This window comes from Panthera pardus, unplaced genomic scaffold, assembly GCF_024362965.1.
Source record: "Panthera pardus isolate Hobbes unplaced genomic scaffold, ASM2436296v1 HiC_scaffold_5, whole genome shotgun sequence".
Lineage (NCBI taxonomy): Eukaryota > Metazoa > Chordata > Mammalia > Carnivora > Felidae > Panthera > Panthera pardus.
Genome location: NW_026526980.1, coordinates 6008801 through 6033195, shown reverse-complemented (window position 1 = coordinate 6033195; position 24395 = coordinate 6008801). Strand labels below are relative to the sequence as shown.

At 49.2% G+C, this 24395-nt stretch overlaps 1 protein-coding gene across 4 annotated transcripts in view; it reads right to left on the bottom strand.

Moving 5' to 3' along the window:
* Positions 1–24395, bottom strand: part of SNX29 (sorting nexin 29) — a 499743-nt gene that overhangs the window by 64633 nt on the left and 410715 nt on the right. For all 4 annotated transcript variants that reach the window (XM_019468619.2, XM_053894354.1, XM_053894353.1 and 1 more), the window contains one exon: positions 17472–17612. In XM_019468619.2, coding sequence (XP_019324164.1) covers positions 17472–17612 — 141 coding nt within the window. The remainder of the gene's footprint in view (positions 1–17471; positions 17613–24395) is intronic.

The following is a 24395-nucleotide window of genomic DNA, read 5'->3' as shown; positions in this document are numbered from 1 at the left end:
GTCAGAGGCAGTCCTGAGCCCAGAGACAAAGCCAACTCCCAAGTGTGCACCAAGAACACCTTTCCATTCCAGCAAGACGAAAGGCCGTAGGAGCCAGGCAGAGAGAGAGCGTGTGTCTGGCCCGATGTCCAGTGTGGAGCTGCATGCAGGCCTCCTTTTGCCTGGAACACACTTCCCAGGTTGTTTGCTAGCCAAACAGCACAGCCTCTACATTTCAGTTTAAATGTCCCTACCTGGATTCCTTCACTTCATCAGGTCTTCTGTGTTACATAGAGCTTCCTGCAGTGTTCCTGCATAGAAACTTGGCACCATTTGAAGGTTACTTATGGTTTATTTGTTTAATGGTTGTCTCTGCTAAACCAGAAGTTCCAAGAGGGCAGGACCCATATCTGTCTTTCCCACCATCTTAAACACAACTGTGCAAACTGAATAAATATGGGTGAATATCATACAGGAAGAAAAGAAAAGAAAGTAACAAGACACTAAGCCAGCTGGCTGCTGGGAGCTTCCTGTTCCAACCCGGAAGGCTGAGACTGGACACGGGCGCATCCTGATGTACCAATTTAACACAGGGTGACTCTGCCCACTGACAGGTGTGGCTCAAAGCCTGATGACCCGATGACCTGAGCAGCGATCTTCACCCCTTGAGGGGATCGAGGTGAGCACGACAGGAAGGAGATGGGCAAGTGTGCTGCTCCAAGGGTCCAGGCATAAACACAGAAATAACATGGAACAGTGCTTCTTGAACTTCTGGGTACACACAACTCACCTGCATGTTAAACATGCAGATTCCAACTCAGTAGGACTGGGGTGGGGCCTGAGATTCTGCATTCCTAAAACACTCTCAGGGGAGACTGATGCAGCCCATCCGAAGACAAGATCTGTAAAAGCTTTCTTGGAGGTCCTAACTGATACTGTTAACCTCAAACCAGATTACCAATTCGTACAAACATCCACCCCTGTGTTCTTTGTTCCTCTGCCTAAGAGCACAAGATGGAGAGCGAATGAACCTGCGGAGATAATAAGCGGAGATAATCAGAGCTCCAGTCCTGGCTCTCTGAACACCTCACCATGCAATCCCAGGCAAGTCATTTCCTCCTCCTGGGCCTCTGGTCCGCCCCCACTCATTGGTCTGCAGACTAGCTGTGCCAGCATTATCCAAAAATGTTTTTTTTTTTTTAAATACAGACTCCAGGGCTTCACCCGTAGAGTTTCTAGTTCACCACGTCTGGGGTGTGGTCTGAGCATCTCCATCTGTTTAAACCCTATGACTCAGATCTGCATCCAGAGTGGGAAACCATGAGACAAAAGGCAGCCGAGGTGGAACTGTCCGTGGTGCTGACCGTGACTAGTAATGTAGCCTAAATACAGACTTAGGGGGTCTGGGAGGAGATAATTTACCACATTTTTGAGAATCTGGAAAAGATGCTGACATTTTTGCTCTGTTTAGATACTGGCATTATTGGCATATCCATCAGTCACCTGTAGCACAGCAGTGAAGCCTAACCCATTGGAAAAGGGAAAACAGTTATGTCCAATTATTTCCAAAATCAATGCATCTGAGGCATCTGCAACCGTCCCCGAAGCCAGAGTGAAAGGCTTGATTTACAGCTCTCCAGACTTGCTTGCACACTAATGGTATGATTGAGGGGGAAGGCTCCACATAGCAAAACCATTTCTTATTTGTTGCTCTAGTTTGAAGAATGCCTACACGAAATTCCAGTTCGTGCGTTCTATGGGGATTTCCTGCCATGGGAGGGAGGAACGAACAGAGGGAGAAGTGGGGGGGGGGGGGAGATAAAAGGTGGAAATGAAGATTAAGCAGAATGCCAGGTCTTCCTGGCTAGCTCATTTTTCTAGCTTCCCACAAAGATTTATGCACCTGTCCAAAACACACTACAGATCCATTACCCAGCACAAAGAGCCACTTCCAGCGTCAAGCAGAAGGTCAGGCACAAATGATAGTTCAGTGCTAGCTGAAAACCCACCATCTCTCTATCTTTACCCTTGTCTTGCAGAAGGAGCTGAGTAATTTTACTTTGGTTGGCAGCAGTGAGGAAAAAAAATATTTTATATATATATAATATATATATTATCTTATATATATTATATATAACTTATTATATATATACATATGTTATATGTATAAACAATATATAATTGTTGTAGCAAACAATGAGCCCTAAATGCAATAGACAGATAAGATAGATAGATAAGTAGATAGATAAGCCCTAGATGCGACCAGGCCCTTATTTAGCTTCCTGCCGTCTTATCAGTGGCTGGCACACAGTAGGTGTTCAAGAAGGAAGGAAGATTTCCTGAATGGAGATATGAGTGAATGATGTTCCTCTTGGTATGTTTGTAGCCCTCTGGGGATTTCTCTGGGCTATTCTCTCCTACTGACATTTATGCTGCTTTCCAAGTGAGCGTTTCTAAAAAATGCAAAACCATCTTTTAAAACCAAGTAATTTGCTTTCAGGATAAAAATCCAAACTCCTCAGCTGAGCATGTAAGGTAACTGCTGCTGCCTAGCTCTTTGGAGTGGTCCCTTCACATGCCACACAGTGTCACATACATCTGGTACATGTAGTACCTGCCATTTGCTCAGGAGGCATCATGGGCCTGAGGGGGTAGCTGCTCCATAAACTCTGCCCCCCAAACTGTGGTCTCCTTTGCCTGGAGTTCCCCATGTCACTCAACAGCTGGATCCTGTTCACCCTTCAAGGCTTAATTCAGGTATTGCCTCCACCCTGAAGTTTCTCTGTGTCTCTCCTTTCCTTCTCCATCCACCCTCTTGGCCCCCACTCCCACCCCAGGCTGGCTCCCCTGGTTTCTCCTACTCAGCACCCATGTCTTTTTCTCCTGGTGGCAGCACTATCATCTTCCCCTGGGCAATCAATGTTTCTCACTCTCAAACCATGGCTTTGGGATGGGACTGATTCCACCCCTTGACCCAGGACTCAGCACATGACCTGGCCCACCACAATCATTATTATTGGTGTTAAGATAGGCATAGGACTCAAGCTGAGCCAGTGAGCATTGGCACTGAGACTGGAACTATTGGGAAAGAGATTTACTCTTTCTGCCAGGGCTACCACAGTAGTATGAAAGAAGTCAAGAGGTATGTGACCATTTCTGCTATGAAAGGGATGCCTGCCTGCCTGCCTGAGAACACAGCCAGCTCATGGAAAAAGGCAGGTAGAGAGAGAAAGAGACAGGGAGACAAGTAAGAAGCAAGAGAGTAAGTAAGCAAAGGCAAAAGCGAGTGGCTGAGCTAATTACATCATATGAGGTCATTGAACTCCTGGGTCCAGCCATTCTTGAAGTGAGACCTAAACTTCCCAGTTACACAAGACAATTAATTCTCTTTTTAGAGTAAAAATAGTCTGATTCTGGTTTTTATAGTTGCAGCGGAAAGCATCGTAGATGATACACTGTTCCCTGTGCTCCCACAGAATCCTGATTTAATCTCCCCCAAAGCACCTACTGGGAGGTGATCTACCAATTGCCCTACTGGACTGTGAGCTCCCAGAGGGCAAGAAACATTTCATTTGCCTCAGTAGCCCCAAGACTTCTTGTATCATAAATACCCCAAAGGAATTTTTAAATTAAAAAACAAAAATTAAAGGTGGGGTGCCTGGGTGGCTCAGTCGGTTGAGCGTCTGATTTCGGCTCAGGTCATGATCTCACAGCTCGTGAGTTTGAGCCCCGCACTGGGCTCTGGGCTGACAGCTCAGAGCTTGGAGCCTGATTCAGATTCTGTGTCTCCCTCTCTCTCTGCCCCTCTCTGCTCCTGCTCTGTTTCTCTGTCTCTTTCTGTAAAAAAAAAAAAATTAATAAACATTAAAAAAAATTAAAAACATAAATTAAGGGTATGTCTAACTGGAAAGAAACATTTACCTGAAAGTTAATGAAGATTTCCATTTACTTCAGAATACTTTCATGGCCTTCCTGGTAAGAGCTCTGAGACTTCTCAGGTTCTTGACCGTTGCTAGTATTCTCTACGCCCCCGAATGCTTGTTTTTCAGCTCTCCAAAGCTGGAGATCCCGGAGGTAACAAGTGGCAGGTCGAAGGCTGTGACAAAGCACCCGGCCCAGAGCCCAACTACTGCTGCACCTTGCTCGCCTGGACCTCAACCGAGGCTAAAGCCGGGGCTGCACCCCTATGCTTCCCCCGTGAGGGGCTGGGGCCCTGGGACATAAAAACTCCAACATGCACCCGAACTCAGCGATCTGTCATGCTTCTGTACCTCTGCTGACGCTTGCCCTCTGATGGCAACATCCTTCCCTGTCTTCTCTACTCATTCTTCAAAGCTCAGATGAAAAACCATCCCCTCCAGTGAGTCTACCCTCAAGTTGAAGGGTGACAAATTCAAAAGCTTTCAGGGACTAGGAAATGAGAGAAACAGGGCAGACTGGTGACCCGGGGCACACACGCCCCTTGTTAAGGGCCAGCCCCCGGTCAGCTTCTGCCAGCTGCTGCCACAAGGAAATCTGAGATCAAGAGAAAGACCAGCCTCTCCTTGCTGGGGCATGGGTGGGCTCCAAGCTGCAGACAGGGGCTTACTATTATCACTATCATTGTTACTGTCCTCACCATTTGGCGCCTATCTCAGGTGGAATATGGTCTTGAGGATTGCCAGCTGACCACCTCTGAGCTGGGGCTTTTGCCCACAGAGTGAGTACAGGACCATCACACCACAGGTTATAGTCACCTCTGCATGTATCTGTCTTTTCCGTAGGACCCTGTCTCTGGAAAGACCTCACATCTCCAGGTCTGCTAATTTCGCTCTCCCAGTCCTCAGGGGCGCTACACTGACCCAAACCTGTTGGCACCAGGTACAGACATTCTGCCCCTGCCCCAGCAAGGGTCTCCCTGCTTACCCCCCATCACGCCATCCTCCACATGGCAGCAATGTCTCCAAAACACAAATCAAATCTTGTCACTGCTCTGCTTAGAATCCTTCAAGGGCTCCCCCTCCACCTGCCATGTTTAAATGAGTAACTATAGCTGATGCTTCAAAGGGAAAAAACAAGGGGCCAGGAAAGCCCACTGTGGGGGGGGGGGGCAGGGGCGGGGGTCATTTATGCAGGACAGCTGGGAAACGGTTCTCTGAGGGGCAGAGTTTAAGCTGAAGCCTGACAGATGAGAAAGACCCAGGGGACAGGTGGAGGATGCAATATTCTAGAAAGAATTGTGTGAGCAAAGCCCCAGAGGCAAGAAAGAGCTTGAGGGTTCAAGATCTAAGAGGGCGACAGGCACAGTGGCAGGAGGGGAGGCAGGGATAATAATTCCTGGGCCCCCAGGATGCTGGTGGGATGAAATGAACGTGCAAAGCCCTTGTCGCCCCACAGGGCATGTAGTTAGCACTCAATAAATAGTCGCTATTCTTAGGAAGATGGCAGTGATGATGTGAAGAAGGGTTTGTTTACTTCCTGCTGCGGAGAAGAAGGCTGCCCAGTTCATGAGGGAGAGCTAAAAGCCAGCATCAAGGGCTCCTTTATAATCTGAAACGGTTCCATTTCCGTGAGTTTATGAGGATCCGGGACTTAACTCAAAAAAACTTCTAAACTCATTACAAAAAAGAACTTCACTTTCCCTCAGAAAGGGGAAGAGCTGAGAAATTAAACAATGAGGAAGTTCCAAGGGGGCGGCCAAGCTTAACCTAGTTGGTAACTGGCAGGGAACAGCCGCTCCTTGAAGTGGCAGAGGAAATTGTGCCCAACAGTCCGTGGATGGTCAAAGCTTTCGGGACCTCATCTGAGAGACAGGAGCCGGGAGTGGGTCTACTCTGGGTCCACATGAGAGAACACAATGCGGGGCCTAGTGTTCTCTCATGCAAATACCCGCCGATGTCGCCTTCCCCAATCATGACAACACGCCAGCATCTTGCTATGTGCAGGACGACGAGCGGTTGTTGCTCATGGAAAATCAGTCCAGCAAGGCAGCATTTAATGTGCGCACTAAAGCGTTAGGGGGCAGGGGGCGCTGCGGAGGGAAAGGGAGACACATGGAAGGAGAGGCAGGCCAGCAAGAGGGGCTTCTTGGAGGAGGACGCGAGAGTCACATCTTTTTAATAAACATTTTTTTTAACGTTTATTTATTTTTGAGACAGAGAGAGACAGAGCATGAACGGGGGAGGGGCAGAGAGAGAGGAAGACACAGAATCGGAAGCAGGCCCCAGGCTCTGAGCCATCAGCCCAGAGCCCGACACGGGGCTCGAACCCACGGACCGTGAGATCGTGACCTGAGCTGAAGTCGGACGCTTAACCGACTGAGCCACCCAGGCACCCCGAGTCATATCTTTTTAAAGGCATACACGGAGGCTGGCATCGGGAAAGCAAAAGGAGATGCTAAAACCAGTCCGACAGAAACTCCAGCAGAGTAATACCCCCAAGGTACAAATAGGCAAGGAAGGGAAGGGGAAATCTGAATGGCCTGAACACATGAACGGATCGTCAGCCTCTTTGGTGACCAGGCAAATGGGCATTACAACCACGAGGAGCTGACACTCTGTACACAGTGTGTTAGCAAAACATAAATCAGTTGTAAGTCTGACGATGCCGAGTGTCGCTGACATCGTGAAACAATGGGAGTCTGATGCCCCTGGCTGGGAGCGAACAACTGGTACCATCCCATTGGAGACCAACCTGCCCACAGCCAGGAAAGGTGAAGGTAGGCAGGCGCTGTGAGTATGCAGCCGCTTTCATCGGTGCGTACCCAGGAGAAACTGAACAGAAAACAACTGTGAACCGTCTAACTGCTCATCAAAGAGAGAAAAAATAAATACGACGGTGAATATTCATACAACAGAATGTCAGTAAGTACAGCAGCTAAAGTTCACGGATTAGAATGCTATGCATCTGAACGCATCAACCTCAAAAAGGGAGTGCTGGTGAAAAAGACAAGGTATGTATTTTCCATACAGGAAGGATACACAGACACTAAGGACACACAACAACTCCATTGAACCATTCCCTGTGGCAGGGGGAGGGGATTCAGCTAGATCTGTAATGTTTAACTCCTAAACACTAACTTTATTAAATGAGGATGACGATACGTGTGTGTTCATGATATTTGGCTATGCATTCTGGGACACATTTGAAATACCCAGTGTATTTGAAAATACATTTTTGAAAGCTTAGAAGCAAATTGGAGAAAACGTGAACAGCGGTTAAATCTAGGCGGTGGGATATGGGTGCCTGTTACCTTATTCTTTGCATTTCCCCCCTCTTTCTTTAAGAAATCACCACAGTGTGACCCCTTCGGGAAACTCTTCAGCACTCTCTACTGATGTGGAGCGTAAGCGTCCTGTGATCCAGCAACTCCTTTCCCGTGTGTGGACCCACAGAAACCAGCACTTAACCACCACAAGAAGACATACACAGAGGTGTTAATTACAGCAGTATGTGTAACTGAGCCAAACTGGAAGCCACCCAACGTCCATCAAAGGAGAGGATAAACTGTGATAAATCCGTACAATGGAAGTCTACACGGTAACGAAAAAAACCAGAACAATTGCTACCTGGAACAACACGGTTGAATGTCAACAGATATAACAGTGACAGAGGCTAGACACAAAGGAGTCCATGCTCTATGGTGCCATTTACATAAAGTCCTATAATGGGCAAAACCCATCTATGGACTAGATAGGGGGATGGTGGCCATGCTGGCGGGGTGACAGAAGGAGGCTTGGAGTCCTGCCAATGATGTATTTCCCGGTGTCCGTGCTGTTCGTGCAGGTACGCTCATTTTGTGCAAACCTGTCATCTATACACGTAAGACTGAAAGCATTTATAACTCAATTTTTAAAATAATTTTTAGAAAGAGGAGAAAGAAAACACACACCCCACCGTATCAAGGAGAAGAATGAAGAGGGGAGGAAGGAGAGCCAAGCCTGGTCAGGTCAGAGCACGAATTACAAGAGAATGGAAACCCAATTAGCGAGCCTCTGCTGAGACGTAGTTTTTTAAGCTAGCACTTGAGGGTTCAGGATATGCTGGGTAGATCATCACAAGATCCCATGATGCAATACCCACAACCCACGTGACAGCTGAGACAGCTGCATTTCGTGGAGGCCGATGGCACACGGAGGTCATGCAGCCAGTGCGTACCAGAGACCGCGTCTGAAGTGAGGCCAGTGAGATGCCAAAGCCCAAACTCTTAACCCCTGTACCGTATGCCTTCTAAAAATGCAAATGGTCGAGGGGAAGGACGCAACTTCCTCCATACACGAGGCATTTTGGACTCTCACAGACCAATGGGGGCGACTTGAGAAACTAAACATGTTTTTCTCCGGCTTGCTGAGGATGAACCAAGACTATAATACACAGTCCCCAAATATTAATGGCAGTCCTGAGCTGGGAGGTAGCAATTATTCTCAATTATTCAAGAAGCGAGTAAGAGCTCACAAGTACTCTTCTACGTTGTGATTTTAATCAGCTGTCCAAAAATGTGAGGGAAAATAACAGATAGAACATGGGTTAAGTACATTCTGAAGGCCTTCAGAGCTAGGAGGAAGAGTAGGTAATGACCTACAAGTAATTTAACAGCCCCAGAAATATTTTGGACAACACTTCATGCCCAGCGGAGAATCAAGTGCCTTGTAATTCACGTCAGTTTCCAAACCAGTGGGTTCACCGCTGCTGCATCAGAGGCCTTGAGCTCGGCCTGAGATGGGCCAAGTCCAGGGAGGCGGCCCAGTCTGGCTGGTGACCTGGCAAGGCTGGACCCCAGATCTGTCATGGAGCTCTCATCTCTGTCACCAGGCATGGACAGTGCCAACATTCACGGTGCGGTGTTCATATCCAGCGGGCCGCTAAGGCCAGTGCATCCTTCATCTGAACGGTTACCAAAGACCTCGAAGTTAAGGGGAAGGAGGGAACAGGGGAGAAAGGGAACCAGTAACTGCACAACAATGGTCCGGCTCACCAGCTCTTACGTGGCTTGGGTTTTACGTTCATCAAACACGTTTCACTCAGCACCCGCCACGGGCCACGCACTGCGTCAAATGCCGCAAGACTGAGACCCAACAGGCCAGGTGCTGCTCTAATTCCATGGGGCTGGTGGAGAGAGAGAAGGGTGCATCAGGCAGCCATGAGGGAGTCTGGGGAGGGAACCTGAGGTGGGGCAGCCAACACTCTGAGTCTGGGGAAGGCTTCCAGGAGGGGGAGGCGCCTGCAAGGTCTGTGGCCCGAGATCACCGAAAAGGTCAGCTTGGATTTGACCTCTTCACATGTTACACGCAGAAAACAGGCAGGATGCCAACAGAGCAGCAAATACACTTCTAGTTGCCAGCTCTGGACTTTTGGTTTATAAACGGACCTTAATTTTTTTTGGGGGGATTTTAATTTGATATTACAGAGAAGCACTCCCCAGGAACCCTCCCTTTTTAAATACCTATGCATATTTGCATACGTATCCATATACACACTCCAAGCCTGAGGCTCCTCCGTGTCTCTCTCCCGAGACCGTTGCTCTGGCAAGATGGTTTTAGCAACTGCTCTCCTGGAAAATATCTTAAGAGGCTTTTGCTGTATTAAAGAGTAACACAAATGTGTGATGTATAATGAGCCCAATGTCATTCTTCTTCTCGCTTAATGCATTAAGTACCGGGACTGTTTACACAGCGGTTGGCAGAGTGTCAAATGAGAAACAAACTAGAGTTTATAGCTTCGTTCAACTGGAGCTTCTTTTCTCCCGCCAGTTTGCATGGTCTTTGGGACGGGCGTGTGACTCAATTCCGATGGGGGCCACAGGACCCCGGGCAGGATGCTTACAGCCTGAGCCCAGCTTCCTCACCTCTGAGACATCTTGCATGAGACTCAACAAGAAGGACACAGGGAAGGACAGAAGACACAGCCCCCACCGTGCACACGCCTGGCATGTGATGGCTGGTATTACTACACACAGAAACACAGGCTGTGAGGGTTCTGGAAGGACCACCTGTGTCAGGCTCACCCACTGCAAACTCTGCCATGAGGACGTGCTCCTGTGTCAGCTTCTTCAGCCTCACCGCCAGCCTCTACACCCCTTCAGCAACACGTACACAGCATTGACCCTGTGTAGACGCTGTTGTGAGTATTTTAGCAATTTTACCACCGTAAGTCCTTATGACAACACTAGAGAGAAGCGGTATGTAGACGAGAAACTGAGGCAGGGACGGATCAAGTACCTCGCCCGATGCCATCCATCTAGTCAAGCAGTAGGAGCCTTTTCCTTTCTGTGTCTGATTGTCACAGTTGGCAAAGTCCTGTTGAATGAATAAATGGACAAATGGACGAACGACCATCCCTCCAGATGCTTCGGTTTGCGAGGAAAGCTTATACAAGCTTCTATCAACCGTGAGGGCGGCAGTTTCTAGTTGTACCAATGGCTCCTGAGTCAGACAGGGCGGGGTGTGGGTGAGAGGGGTGGAGCCACAGAGGGAGAGGCAGATTTCCACATCGGTGGGGTTGAGGGAGTGACTTCCAGGAGTCAATGTCAATCTACATTCATCCACCCGCCATGGAGCTCTGTGGATCCCTGTGTGCCAGGGGCTCTGGAGACCGTCTGCCTGGAGCCACTTATCACCTTAAGTGGCCAGCTCAGCGAGATGGCCTTGGTTAAGTCACTTTACCTCCCCGTGCCTCCCCCTCCCCATGTGTAAGTACCTATACCTCAGACAAGGAAAGAGAGCTGTGAGGTAGGCAGAAAAACGTCCCCCTACCCCCTGCCAAATTTCCCCGCCCCGATCGCTGTGAATGTGCTATCTTACATGGCAAAGGGGTCTCTGCAGAGGGGACTAAGGTGATAAAGAGGTCACAAATTCAGATGGGGAGATTATCCTGGGTTATCTGGGTATGCCCAATCTGATCACGCTCCTTCAAAGCAGAGAACGTTTCCTGACTGTAGTCAAAGATGTTACGACGCAAGAATTGGCGTAGAGATGGGGCACCGAAGATGGAGGGAGACCCCAGGGGTCTGGCAAGCCTCCAGAAGCTGGAAAAGGCGAGGAAAGGGAGTCTCCTCTAGAGCCTTGAGAAAGAGATGCAACCCTTGCTGACACCGTGATTTCAACCCACTAATGCCCGATGTCTATTTCAGACCTCCTCAACTCGAAGGTACATGCAATACATGTGTACTGTTTAAAGCCACTAGATTTGGGGTGACTTCTTACAGCAGCAATATGAAGCTAATACGGGGCACAAAGGAAAGAATACCCATGAATTGAGCCCGCTTTCCCACTGGTAAGCTCTGTCGCCAGGATCCTGCTGGCCCCGCGCAGAAGGCAGCCCTGCTCACCGCCCCCCTTCCAGACCGCCCCAGGGGCCCTGGTTCCCCTAGTTCGCAGGACTCTTCTGCGAGGACCTATTTACTAGTCTTTCTCCCCACAAAGTCATGAACTTTGTGAGGGCAGAGACCTTACTTTGGACAACGTTTGTCCCCCTCACACCTAGCATGACAGCCCTACATTCCAGAAGCTTTTCTAAGTGGAAAATTCGACCACCTTCAACACTGCTCCAGGTACCCACTTGTTCCCACCGCTGAAAGTTCCTTCCGCTGGGGGCTGGACACCCCCAGAGCTGCATTTAAATCTGCGCCTCTCAGCTGCAAAGGGGCTCCCACGGCTCCGTGATGCCAGCTGGTTCCTCCAGCACACACTGGTCTATGTGTTTTTAATGAGGATTTTGACGCATAATTCGTCCAACAAGTTGAATTATCTGTGGCTCCGGGGAAAGCGATTTGCCCTGCCTTAATGCTAAATGAACTTTCAGAGACTGACTCCATTACCCTAAGAAGGAATGACAGCCTCTCAAATCTATTTCTTGCTGAGCAATAAGGTAGACGTGCAGTAGCGTCATCAGAAACGAGTCTTTTTCCTTAACCCCTCATGCTGGCCGAGTCTCCCTGGACAGGGAGGCTTGACGGCCAACTCCTCTGGACCGTTGGAGAGCCACCTTTCCGCTCTGCAAAAGTTTGCCCGCCTCTGGCCCGTTCTGCAAAAGCACCTCCCCAGTTACCCCCAAAGCTATTATACCCAGTGGGGCAATTCAGTTTTTTAAAAAATTTGTGCCAAGACCCAGCAACTTGAAGAAGAAAATAACAGGGAAACTTTTCCATTTAATGTGTGTTCCCTTATTCCTTAATTCAGACCATGAGTCTCTCTGGGGGGCAGAAGCTATTCTAGGAGCTGGCGAGAGAGCAGTGAACAGACCAAGGCCCTGTTGTCATGAGCTTCCATTCCAGTGCAGAGAGACAATACTACTCAAGGTCACAAATCAATCACTTAGAGTGATAGTACGTGCTAGGGGACAATTACAGCAGACTAATGGATTGGAGAGTGACTCAAGGGGCAGCACTGATGAGGGCAGTTGGAAGGGAGTTCTAACGATCTGCAGGGTCCGTCCATGCAGAGGTGGGGGAGCCAATCCATGCAGAGGGAACAGCAGATGCCAAGGCCACAAGGTAAGAACAGCATGGAAGTCTGAGGAGGGCAGTGTGGCTGGCTACAGACAGGGAGGACGGAGCATGAGAGAAGGTACGGGAAGAGGTGGGAGACAGGTCAGGGGACATCTCGAAGGCCATAAGGAGTCCTGAATTTAACTGCCAAAGGTGCGACTGGGAGGGGGGGTTTACGCAACAATGACATCATCTGATTTGATGTCATACAAACCTCACTGTGGCTCAGCAGGGGGATGGATGGGAGCAGGCAAGAGTGGAAAAGGGCAACCGTTGCAAATGCCCACACCAGACAGGACCGGGCTTGTGTGAGGATAACCGAAGCAGGGGTAGAGGGACTCTGTGGAAGGAGACCCACAGGACCTGGCATGCCCATCTTAGGCTGGTGGGGTCGTGCTCTCCTCTTATCCCCACCCTGCTCAGAAATGTGGCTCGAGACAAGTGCCCCCCCACCTTGTAGGGGTCATGAGAGCTGATGGTAAAAGTTCGAATTCTCCTGGACACATGGGAGGACTGGACTCCTTCTCCCCGTTGGCATTACACATGGCTGAGTAAGTGGCTTTGGCCAATGAAAAAGGAGTGGAATTGACATGTATCACGTCTGGGCAGAAGCTCTAATAGCCAGTGTATGATTTTCCCTTGTCCTTAGTTTCCTGATGTCATGATGTGCAGAGATCCCAGCCAACCCATGATGGGCATAAAACACGAGCCAAAAATAAATCCTGGTTGGCTCAGGCTGCCAAGACCACAAAGTCGTTACTTCAGCCTAACCCAGACTATCTCACAATGGATACAAGCCCCATGCCTGTGATATTTCAGATTTAATGAGTAACGTTAATACACAGCTACTGCGGCTTGTTTGACTCAGCTACGAAGAAATGAACAGCAAGCGGTGGACTGGTGTTCAAGAAACTACCTCGACACAACTCAAGTTTGATGTGATACCTAAAGGCATGGGCGGCTCTAGTGAGTGCTGTGGGTATTTATGATTAAACACGTGCATGACGTACTAAGGCAAAAGAAATTCTGTGCTAAAGACAAATCCTGCATCCATGAACTACACAATGGGCTGTTTCACCAATTAAAAAAAGTTCAAACTGGGGCGCCTGGGTGGCTCAGGCGGTTAAGTGTCCAATTCTTCGTTTCGGCTCGGGTCATGATCTCACGGTTCATGACTTTGAGCCCCACGCTGGGCTCTGTGCTGGGGGCGTGGAGCCTGCTTGGGATTCTCTCTCTCCTTTTCTTTCTGCCCTCTCCTGCCTTCTCTCTCTCAAAAAATAAATACACATAAAAAAAAGTTCAAACTTGGGGTCAGATCACGTTTTGATTCTGTAACTGGCAGACAATCGACAATGGTGGCACCGTTGGGAAAATACCTAGAAATTCAGGCTAGGAAGATACTCATATGATGAGTTTGAAAAAACTATAGTTAGTTTTTCCTGTGCAGGCCCATGGATCCCAGATTGAATCACTTAATGGGTCCAAGACTTAACAGCAGCAACCTACTTGTAACACAATCCACACAAAGAAGTCAAGCCTGAGTACCTTAATGGTACAAGAGGCAAGGGAGACCTTCTTGAAGTGACCTAGTCAAGGGAAAGCTTCTGAGGTGGCTGACTTCTCTGGACCAATTTAGAAAGAAAACTCACCCTCAGGGTATCAAGGCAGGTATCTTGAGCCTGTAGGTCCTGGTGAGGCGAGTGCAGGCTTTGTCTCTTAACAGGATTCATCAGTAGCTTTTGTCGGATGTTGAAGTCCTGCCTGCTAACTCAATCTACTCCTGACAATCAGATAAACCCTCACATCTGTCCTGGAGAGCAGCCAAAGTGTACTTCAGGGAAGTGGGTAAGTCTTAGTGAGCCAAATGTGCAGGGAGAGAGAATCAGAAGCCAACCGGCCAACTCTAAAGCAAAGGGCCACACAGACTGGACGAGAGGCAGAGGCCCTGTGACTGCAGGCAAGCTGTCAGGCCCACCCCTGAACATGGGAAGCAGGACCAAAAATGTAGTGAAGAACCAGGCCAGGCCCACCAGCATGGTATCTTTAATTCCCAAGTTCCTTTATTTGCAAATAGGGTCGCACTAGGGTCGGGGGTGGAGGGTGGACAGAGCCCTACTCACACAGATTTCACAGGGCAAAAGCCCACAGCTGCTCAGTCAGTCCCAGGATTGACAAGAATGGGACAGCATGAAGCTAGGCTGGGGACGTCGCACTCAGAGGGGAAAGTCACTGCATCCCTGTCCCTGGGGGGGTGGTGTTGGTAGGTTTCTTAGGTCTGAGGTAAGTTTTGCATAACTATTAGGCTTGCCTGGAGATCCAGAGTGGGAGGGGTCACTTTGCTCTGCAGAGAAAGCCTGTGGCACCCAAAGATGCCTAATCCCAGAAGCTGAGAGTATACAATACTCTCAGTTTATTCAGCAAAAGGGACTTTGCAGATGTGATTAAGTTAAGGATCCTGAGACTGATTATGGTGGCTTATCTGGGTGGACCCAGTGTCATCTCAAGGGTCCTATAAGAGGGAGAGGAGTCAGAAAAGGTACTATGTGAGGTACGACACAGAGATACTATAAGACAGAAAATGAGGTCAGCGTTGCAAGGTTGCTGGCTTTGAAGACACAGGAGGCCTTGAGCTGAGGAATGCGGACAGGCTCCAGAAGCTAAAAAAGGAAAGGACTCTCCTCTGGAGCCTCCAGAAACAACCAGCCCCACTGACTCCTTGATTTTAGCCCCAGGAGATGGATTCTGGACCTAACCTCCAGAAGTGTAGGAAAATACATCTGTGTTTTTTAGACCCCTAAACAGGGGCCACGTTTGTACGGCAGCCACGGGAGGCAAAAATAATGCGACACATCTCTCCACCTGAACGTCTCTGGTTCAGCCTTGTCCTGATTTCCCTTAGTGAGACACAGACAGGCCGAGCTCCCCGAGGGTCATGGAGTGGCTGCTATAGCAGAAGGCTTCCTGCAAATGACATTATCTTATCACGATAATAAGCTGCTTACACAGAATTCTGTTTTATGACATTCTCAGGCATTCTGGATGGGTCCCAAGATTTGTATGAGCCTCCAAGTCATTAGATTAAACCAGTATATAATTTTTCCCCCTTTTCATAAGAATTATTGTCCTCCTTGCTCTGCACAAGTGTAGAATTTCTAAGCCTTCTGTTTTTATGGGCTCAACTTCACTTATCTTCAGGAAAATAATGGAATGGCACATTTATTCTAGGCCTCAGATAAACTTGCTTTATAACTGTTTAAACTAAGATCTAACAGACCCTGACATGATAGGATTTCTAATCTAAAAGCAAAGAAATCCATGAACACGTAAACATAATAGACAGTAACGGTATTCCCAGCAGAATTCCCAAGTGTTCATAGTGGTTATCAAAGCTTTTGCTCTGGTTTTCTGGGAGACAAAGGTCCAAGGAAAACTCTAGCAAGGTGGCCCTTCAAGAGAGAAACTAGGAAATTCATCACACACAGGATCTGCCACACGACTCTGTCAGTGCGACAGCATCGTGGTTCTTACGCTTGCTGAGGCATCACCACCACACAGCTCTAAAGCCAGATTTCTGGGCCCCTGCCCAGAGCTGGTATTTCAGTAGGTCTGGGGTGGGGCCTGGGAATTGGTGTTTCTTTTTTTTTTTTTTTTTTAATGTTTATTTATTTTTGCGAGCAAGTGAGCAAACCAAGGGCAGACAAGGGGAGGATAGGGGAGGGAGGGAGGGAGGGAGAGAGGGAAAGAGACAGAGACAGAGACAGAGACAGAGAGAGAGAGAGAGAGAGAGAGAGAGGAGAAAGAATCCCAAGGAGGCTCTGTGCGGTTAGTGCAGAGCCCAAAGCAGGGCTTGACCCCACAAACTTCGAGATCCTGAGCCAAAATCAAGAGTTGGACTCTTAACCAAATGAGCCAGGCACTGGAGGGAATCGGTATTTCTAACGAGTTGCCGGGGAATGCTGATGGTCAGGGGCCACTCTCTGAGAACCACGGTAGGAGGGGGGTGCCTCGTGCAAGGCCCAGTTTCTCACCTGTCCTCATGAGGATCATGATCTTACCTCCTCTGGCTCAACTGTCCCTGCCCAGCTCGTCAGTATCCTGCGCTTGCACAAGTGTCCCCGTCCCCTACCAGACACGAAGCCAGGCGTTCTCCAGCGCGGCTGCGTACTGCAGCCCTCCGTGCCCCTGCCTCACTTCACCGGGAGTGAGGGACTCAGGTCTTAGGAGCTCTTAAAGCTACTCATGGGATTCCAAGTGTGGCCCAGACGGAGGAGTGCCGCTCTAAGCAAACATGAAGGACGACAAAATGACACCAGTGGCCGAAGCGGGCGACGCAAGGCCCCCCGACAAGGCCTGAGCTCGTCTTCCCCGCCGTGATACGTGATGGTGCTCGGGAGACACTTCTGCACCAACGAGCACTCATCGGCTGGCAGTCCATGGAGGGCTAGCACCTCCTTTCTCCAGGGTGCCTGGATGACCCCCCAGAAACGCATGACGTCATTAAATCACTAACCTTCACAAGGAAAACAACCCTATACCGACACAAGTATTTGGGAAGTAACCCCACCCACATTCATGAGTCCAAATAACTAACCTGACAACTACGGATAAAAGCCAGAAAACATCTTTTTGGTCAAGAACAGGCATCAGAAAACAGACCCATCAGCTAAATCGAGGTGCCACCTTATGAATCAAGTTTTATTGGCACTCGGCCACGCCCATCCAGGTCAGAACAGCCTGTGGCTGCTTTCACACTCCAGTGGCACAGCTGAGTATTTTCAGCTAAGGGAGTATGGTCTGCAAAGCCAAAAACAATTCCTCTCTGGCCCTTTAGCGGAACATGCTTGCTGACTCCTGTCCTAGAGAAGTAAGAGGGCGTGCACAAACAAAACATGACACGCTGTGGAATTAAAGGTGTTTTCTCTGTCCCTGTTTCTTCTTCTATGTGCCAACCTCCGAGACCTGTGTCTAGAGGGGCACGTGCGTGTAGATCAGGCACCGGGGTGTCCCCGGTTCCCTGTGGTGACAGTACCTTGTTTCCAATGGCCTTCTTGGGTGGGAAACTGTAGCCCCTCACTTGAGGGTACTTGTTCTGTAACTTGTGGTGCAAACCCCTGAACTCTGTGTACCGCCGATACACATTCCACTCATCGTCTTTTATCCGGATGTAAACCTGCGGAGAAAGGCACACAGAAGGAAAACGTCAACCTCTCTTAAAGCTCTTGTTACAAAGGGGTGGGGTTTCGGGGATGCTCCACCCATGAAAGCCAGCTCTGCAAGAAGCAGGGGCCGCAGCTGTCCCTCAGGCCACTGGATGCCCAGAGCCTGGCAGAGGAGGGCCTCAGTGGTACCACATCAACAAAGGGGTCCACAAAAGAACAAAGCAGGCAGGTGACGGGAACAACACGCCGTGTACCAGTTCCCAGTATCAGCAGAGGTGAACAGTCCAGCTGATCTCTGAGATGGTCACATGCATGCTGTGGTGGTGACTGCTGCTGAGAATCCAACTCCTCCCAGGCGACACATGTCATCGTCTATGAGGTGGAACTGACTCACAGCACCTCCTCCCAAGGAGCATTCAGACACACAGGCAGGGCAGCTATGCCTGGGATGGTGTAGACCCCCACATAGAGGAGGGGGAAGCCAATCTGGGGCGGGAGGGAGGGAGGGGCCAGAGTTGACATCAACCCAACTGGGTGGAAGGTCACGACCAGAGGGGACAGGTACACCGGGAACGTAAAACTTCTTTATTTTCAATGAAGATGGGACTCTCAAGAGAACATTCTAGGGGGTACACAATGTAACGGCTGTTTCTTCAGCTTCTGATAGACCGTAACACCTTCCAGGGACACACACTAACCACATCTCGAGGGAAAACTGAAGCGGGAGAGGGAACGATGCATTTAAAAATATTACACAAGAACGGCCCAGAGAGCAAAGTTCCCAATAATAAACAGCTACTGTGACCGGTCATCAGCGAACATCAATACGCATCTCAAAAACCTCTCATGTAACGATAAACACAGGTATCCCCCTCATGTGAGCGACAGATTCCACCTCTACGTGGAAACCACCCAGTATTCCCAAATCAGACACGATACATCGGAACTTTGGTTAAGACAACCATCGAGGCCTCTCGTAATCCTCTTGTGAACAAGATGGACGAGCGATTTAAACCAAAGAACTTCAACAAATGGACCGAAGTTTCCAGCGCAATCAGATAGAGAAATGGAGGTCTATCAAATTCATTAGAAGCCCCCAAGCTAAGAGAGGCAGTAAATGCACTGGGGGGCAAACAAAGTGGTTTCAACTGGCCTGAGGGATGAGTCTAATCCAATGTGCTGAAATTCAAAAAGATCAATGTCGGGTTGTACGCTAAAACTCCAAAAACCATCACCATAAGTAAAAGGGAAATAGGGCACAGGAGTGGCCTGTGGGACAAAGACTTACAGGTTTCGGTAAATTTGAGCTAAGTAAATAATGTGGGAGGGCCACCAAAAAACCTATGTAATCTTTAGGCCTCGTTAAAAAAGCTGTATGCTAACTTCTGGGATAAGTGACTTGAGAGTCTTGCTCTGTTCTAAATCGACCACAGCAACTTAGTTAGGTTTTGGCTGCCACCTATTAAAAGATGAACTATGTTCAGAAAGGCCCGGGTCACTTGCTACAAGGGCCGTCCGTGGGCCGGTAGCATCGGCATCACGTGGGAGAGGTCAGGAATGGAGCGTCTCGGGCTCCACCCCAGATGCACTGCTCGGAACTAGAACCCAGGCGGTCCACACCACACACTGACTCTGAGAAGCACGGGCCCTAGGAGAGGATCTGCAGCCAAATTATAAGAAGACAGGCAGTGGAGGGCGACAACCCAAGCCTCAGGGTGGAGGGGGCAGAGATCTCAAAATTCCTGGAAAGGCTGTACGGAGAAAGAGGAAACCCAGGATGACGTGCTCTGGATGCTCACAACTGTGAGCAGATACCACCTGGAGGAAGACAGATTCCATAGGGACAAAAAGCTGCCGAGAGGAAAGGCTTCTTGGGACTGAAGGTCCCCGCAGCGGTATGACGGTTACCCCGATTAGCCAGGTGTTTGATTTGTAGAAGTAAAGTATACATGAGACCCAAAAGTATCTGGAAGGGCCTGGCTAGTTGGGGGAGAAAAGGGACTTCAGGCTCTCCCAGTCTCTATAAGCTGAGACATGATGAATCCGCAAATAAACCCAGCAGAGCTCAGGGGAATTTCACACAGCACATTTAGGGCATTTGCTGGGTCCCCTCAGGTTCCAGCAAGTGCTAGTTGCCCACCCAGCATCCATTTCCCCTCACTATTTGGGGGGATAGCAATGTGTTCAGGGAGACTTAACTACATTTTTCTGTCTGCCTCGCAGGTAAGAGTAGCTAATGAGACGTAAGCAAAAATCACTGGGGCTTCTAAGAAAGTCCTTAGGAGAGATCTGCCTCAGCCTACGGTGCCTTTTTACCTTTCTCCCTCTCTTTTTCTTTCTTTCCTACAGACGTGATGACTGGAGCTCCAGGAGTCATTTTACGATCACGAGATCATCTTGATTATGGTAGAAGACAGAAGGGATTGTGGGGTCTCTGATGACACTATGGAGCCACGACGCCAATTACTAGACTATCTACTCGATTTTTTTTTTAACAAAAGAGAAATATTCACCTTGAATTTACTCAAGCTTAATGTTTTACAGGTCTTTGTCCTGGTGGCTGAATGCGGTTCCAATCTGCCACATCTCAAATGGACTGTATCTGCTTGCAGTATATTGTTACACAAATGCAGGTATCCCCTAGAGAGCGTCAAGTTCAGCTACTTGCCTGATCATCATGCACAAGGTTAATTATCTAGAGCAGGAGAGGTAAACTATGGCCCATGAGCCAAATCCAGCCACATCCATTTGTTTACCTATTGTTTATGGCTGCTTTTGAAATACAATGGCAGAATGGAGTGGTTCCAAGAAAGACCATATGGCCTGCAAAGCTGAAAATACTTATTTACAAAAACACTTTACAAAAAACACTTTGTCCTGCCTCTGATCTAGATACTCAGCACTCATTGTTGTTATTTTTCCACTGACATAGCCAAGATCTGGTGTGGAAAGGGGCAGGGCCTTCCAAATATTACCAGCCCCTGGGTGGGATGTATTACCCATCTGGGACCCAGGAATCTGTAGTGTTCCAAAGCTTCCCTAGTGATTCTGATGTGTAGATGGTCTGAATGCTTGTGTCCCCCCAGAATTCATATGTTGAGATGCTAACCCCTGATGTGATGGTGTCAGGAGGTGGGGGCCTTTTCTAGGTGGTTAGGTCATGAGGGTAGAACCCTCAAAAACAGGATCAGTGCCCTAAAAAAAAAAGATCCCCCAAGAGCTCCCTCACCCCTCCTGCCATGGGAGAAGATGCTATCTATGATCAAGAGAGTGGGTTCTCACCAGACACCAAACCTCCTTAATGCCTTGACCTTGGACTCCCCAGCATCCAGACCATGAGGAATAAAGGTTGTCTAAGGCCCTCAGTCTACAGCAGACTGAATGGACTAAGGCAGCAGGCAATTTGGGGAACCCCTGAGGTCAAGCACAGACTTAGGTGTCAGGCAAAGCATGTCTCCTCTCTATGGGTCTCCCCATCTATAAAATGAAATTTACCGACAGCACCTCCTCCCAGGGGTGTGGGGGAATACTTGGACGCACAAGCAGTGCAGCTGTGCCCGGGATCGCGTCGACCCCCACACAGAGGAAGTGGAAACTAATCTGGGGCAGGAAGGAGAGGCCAGAGTTGATATCAGCTCAGCTGGATGGATGGTCACGTCCAGATGGGATTGGCACCACGGGGGCATAAAACTTATTTGCATCAGAATGGGACTCTCAAGAGGACATTCTGGGGGTACACAATGTAAGGGCTGTTTCTTCAGCTTTTTATGGGCCTTAACACCTTCCAGAAACACAGCAACTACACTGGAAGGGAAAACAGTAGGAGAGAGATTAACGCATTTTAAAAAATTACATGAGCTAAGAAGAGCCTAGAGTAAAATCTCCAGTGACAAATATCTAGTATCATTTGCAAGCAGTCAACATCAACGCAAATCTTGAAAACCTCTAACGTAATGATAAAAACAGGCATCTGTAGCATGAAGGACAAAGCGTGACTCTATGTTTTTCGGAACACGTTCAAGAGCCAACTGCTTCATACCATGGAAATGTTGAGTCCCTCCCGTTTCTCCGATGGCCCCTTCTTGGCCTTCCACACGGATGCCACCTCTTCTGCCCATGCCACAGGTGGAGATTTTCGCTCACCACCCTCTCTCCCCTCCACGAGCACCCAACTCTCTGGTTTGCACATTTCACGTTTAGGTCAAATCTGCGTCTCTAGTTTGGACTTCTGCTATCAATTCCAGGCCCAGACGTGGTCAAACTCATCATGTCTACGTCTGATCCCCCAATCTGCACTGGAGATCCGCTCCTCCCTCTTCCTGGGATCTCGCTCTCTCAGTGAATGGACCACTCGGCTGCCAGAGTTAGAAACCTGGGTATCACCTTTGACCACTTCTGTTCTTTCACCCACATGTTCAAGTACTGAACAACAAGGCCTGCTGACCCACCCTGGAGTTGTCCCTTCCTCTGCCTGGGCCACTGTGAGAGGCCGCTAGATGGTCTTCTGGCCATGCATTTTCCCCTATGCGATTCGTTTTCATCTCGCTGTTCACACTCCTTCAACGACTGTCCATGAGGGATGTCTGCGAGCCAAAGACAGGTCCAGAGCAGGTACGGCGGGCGGCCTCTCTGGGCTTGCACGGCTCCTGCTTAACCGCACTGTCCTCCTTCACGCTCCACCACAGGCTGTGGCAAAGCAGGATGGTGCCAGTTTGCCTGCATTCTTTAAAACGTTAAAAAAATGTTCGGGTTAAAGGAAATGCCCTGACCTTCCAACCTTCCCTTGGTTGTATCTCCTGCCAGGGTGACAGGAGGCATTCAACAAAAAACCCATGAATGTCTCTGTGCCCTGCTTCCTCCCTGAGAAATGAAGATGGTAACATTACCACCCTTGCTGGGTCTTAGGAGATTTAAATATGTTCACACACGTAATAGGCTTAGAACAGAACCCGATACACAGAAGGTGCCAGGTGAGTGTTCGATAAACAAACAAAAATGTAAACTTATTGGTGAGGTCGCCACCAGGAAATGACAGAGATCTGGATTTTGGAAGTCTCTGACCTTGCAATCAGCTTTAACATGAATACCCCCCTCGTAGTCCGACTGACGGAGACTGGGCTGCAGTGAGACATCAGCTAATCTGAGCCTGGCCCAGAAACTACGGCGGCCTCCCAGAAGTTCCGTACCTCCTCCCCCCACCCGAAAATGGTTCCTTTCCGGGTCTCGGTTTACTCATCTGAAAAGCGGGTATCATCATCATAATAAAAAGATGCCTAAAAGCAAGCATAACAGCGCCTGGCGTCCACAACTGTTAACTACAGCTGCTGTCATTGTCGTCGTCATCACCATCAAAAGCATGACATTCTGCAAACTTTAAGAAGCACTGCTGTTGAAGTCAACACCTGTCTTAGCTTTATGCCCTCTACTGTAAGGTTTTTGCTCAGCAAATAACTGCATAGATTACCACTAAGTCTTAGACCTAGGGCTTAGAACAAATTATTCTGTGGGTCACTGAAAATTTTAAATAGAAACACAAATCAGAGTGCACCTGCCCTAAAGAGCTCCACAAATACACCATGCAAAACCTATCTCCTGGGAGCACAAGTGAGACCAGATGTGGCCCCTCCTGGCCATCGTTTGCGCTCCTGGAGCATCCCTGCTTCTTCTGGGCCTTGTTTCCGAGTGCGCAAAGTGCAGGGATGGGACCAGATGGTCCCGTTACTTTACAGTCCTCAAGTTCCTACCCTCTGAGTCCTCAGGTGATTTACAAACTCCATGTACTTCAACGGGCCTCTCCCCAGCCACATCCCACAGCCACCTCACGCTGGGGACCAAGGGGTTCCGAGAACCAGGCAGGGGGCCTGAGCTGAGCTTGACTTAGGATGATCTCATACTCAAGGGAAAGGCAAATGCACAGCTATCCTTGGAGCCTCTTTCTTCAAAGCTCAGTTGTCTGAGACTCACCCCACCAAGCCCAGAGTGTGCTGCCTGGGAACACTGGGCACCGAGAACAATCACCAGAGAACCACCTGCGGAGGGGGTTCTAGATGCTTCTGTCAAGACTGGTGACTGCCCTCACCTCTGCCTCTGCCAGCATTAGGCAAAGGTGAAAAATGGCCAGTGGGTACTTTCAGCACCACCTTTATTATCTGGAGGCCACCGGGTAGCAAGGGGAGAGGAGACAATCACCCATTCTCAGTTTCTGCTGTCGTCTGGACGCTGGTCAAATCCTAACCTCCTCGGTTGGCAGGCAAAGTTAGGAAGCTCCAGGAGAAAGTGAGTGAGAGTGGAGCTGCCCACCGCCAGACCCAAGAGAGTAAACTATTTTTCAGAGCTCCAATAAAATGTAATTATCTTCAACACTCCCGCTGGGCTTGGTGTTTACGAGGCACCTACCATGTGGCAGGTACGATGCCGGGCACTCCCTCTGCCTCACCTGCCGTCCTCATCTCAATCTGCAAGGCAGAAGGTGCGACCGTGCCGCCTTCTACAGATAGGGTCATGGACTCCGAGGCGGATGTCACTTGCCCTGGGAGATGGGGAGATACAGGATCTGGACTGGGTCTGCCTGACGCTAAGGCCTGGCATCTTCTATTGTAGCACGGTGCTGCGGTACTCAAGGCCCCTGAAGATCCAGGAACCCCAAGCGAGTAGTGCTGGCAGCTGGGAACAGCAGCTGGCAACGAAGGTCCCTGCTTGATACCTCTGGGGCCCAAATGCCCCTTTTGTGGGCAGATCACACGTCCTCAACAGCAATGCTCTTAGCATCCACAACTGGGAAACTTTCTCTGTAA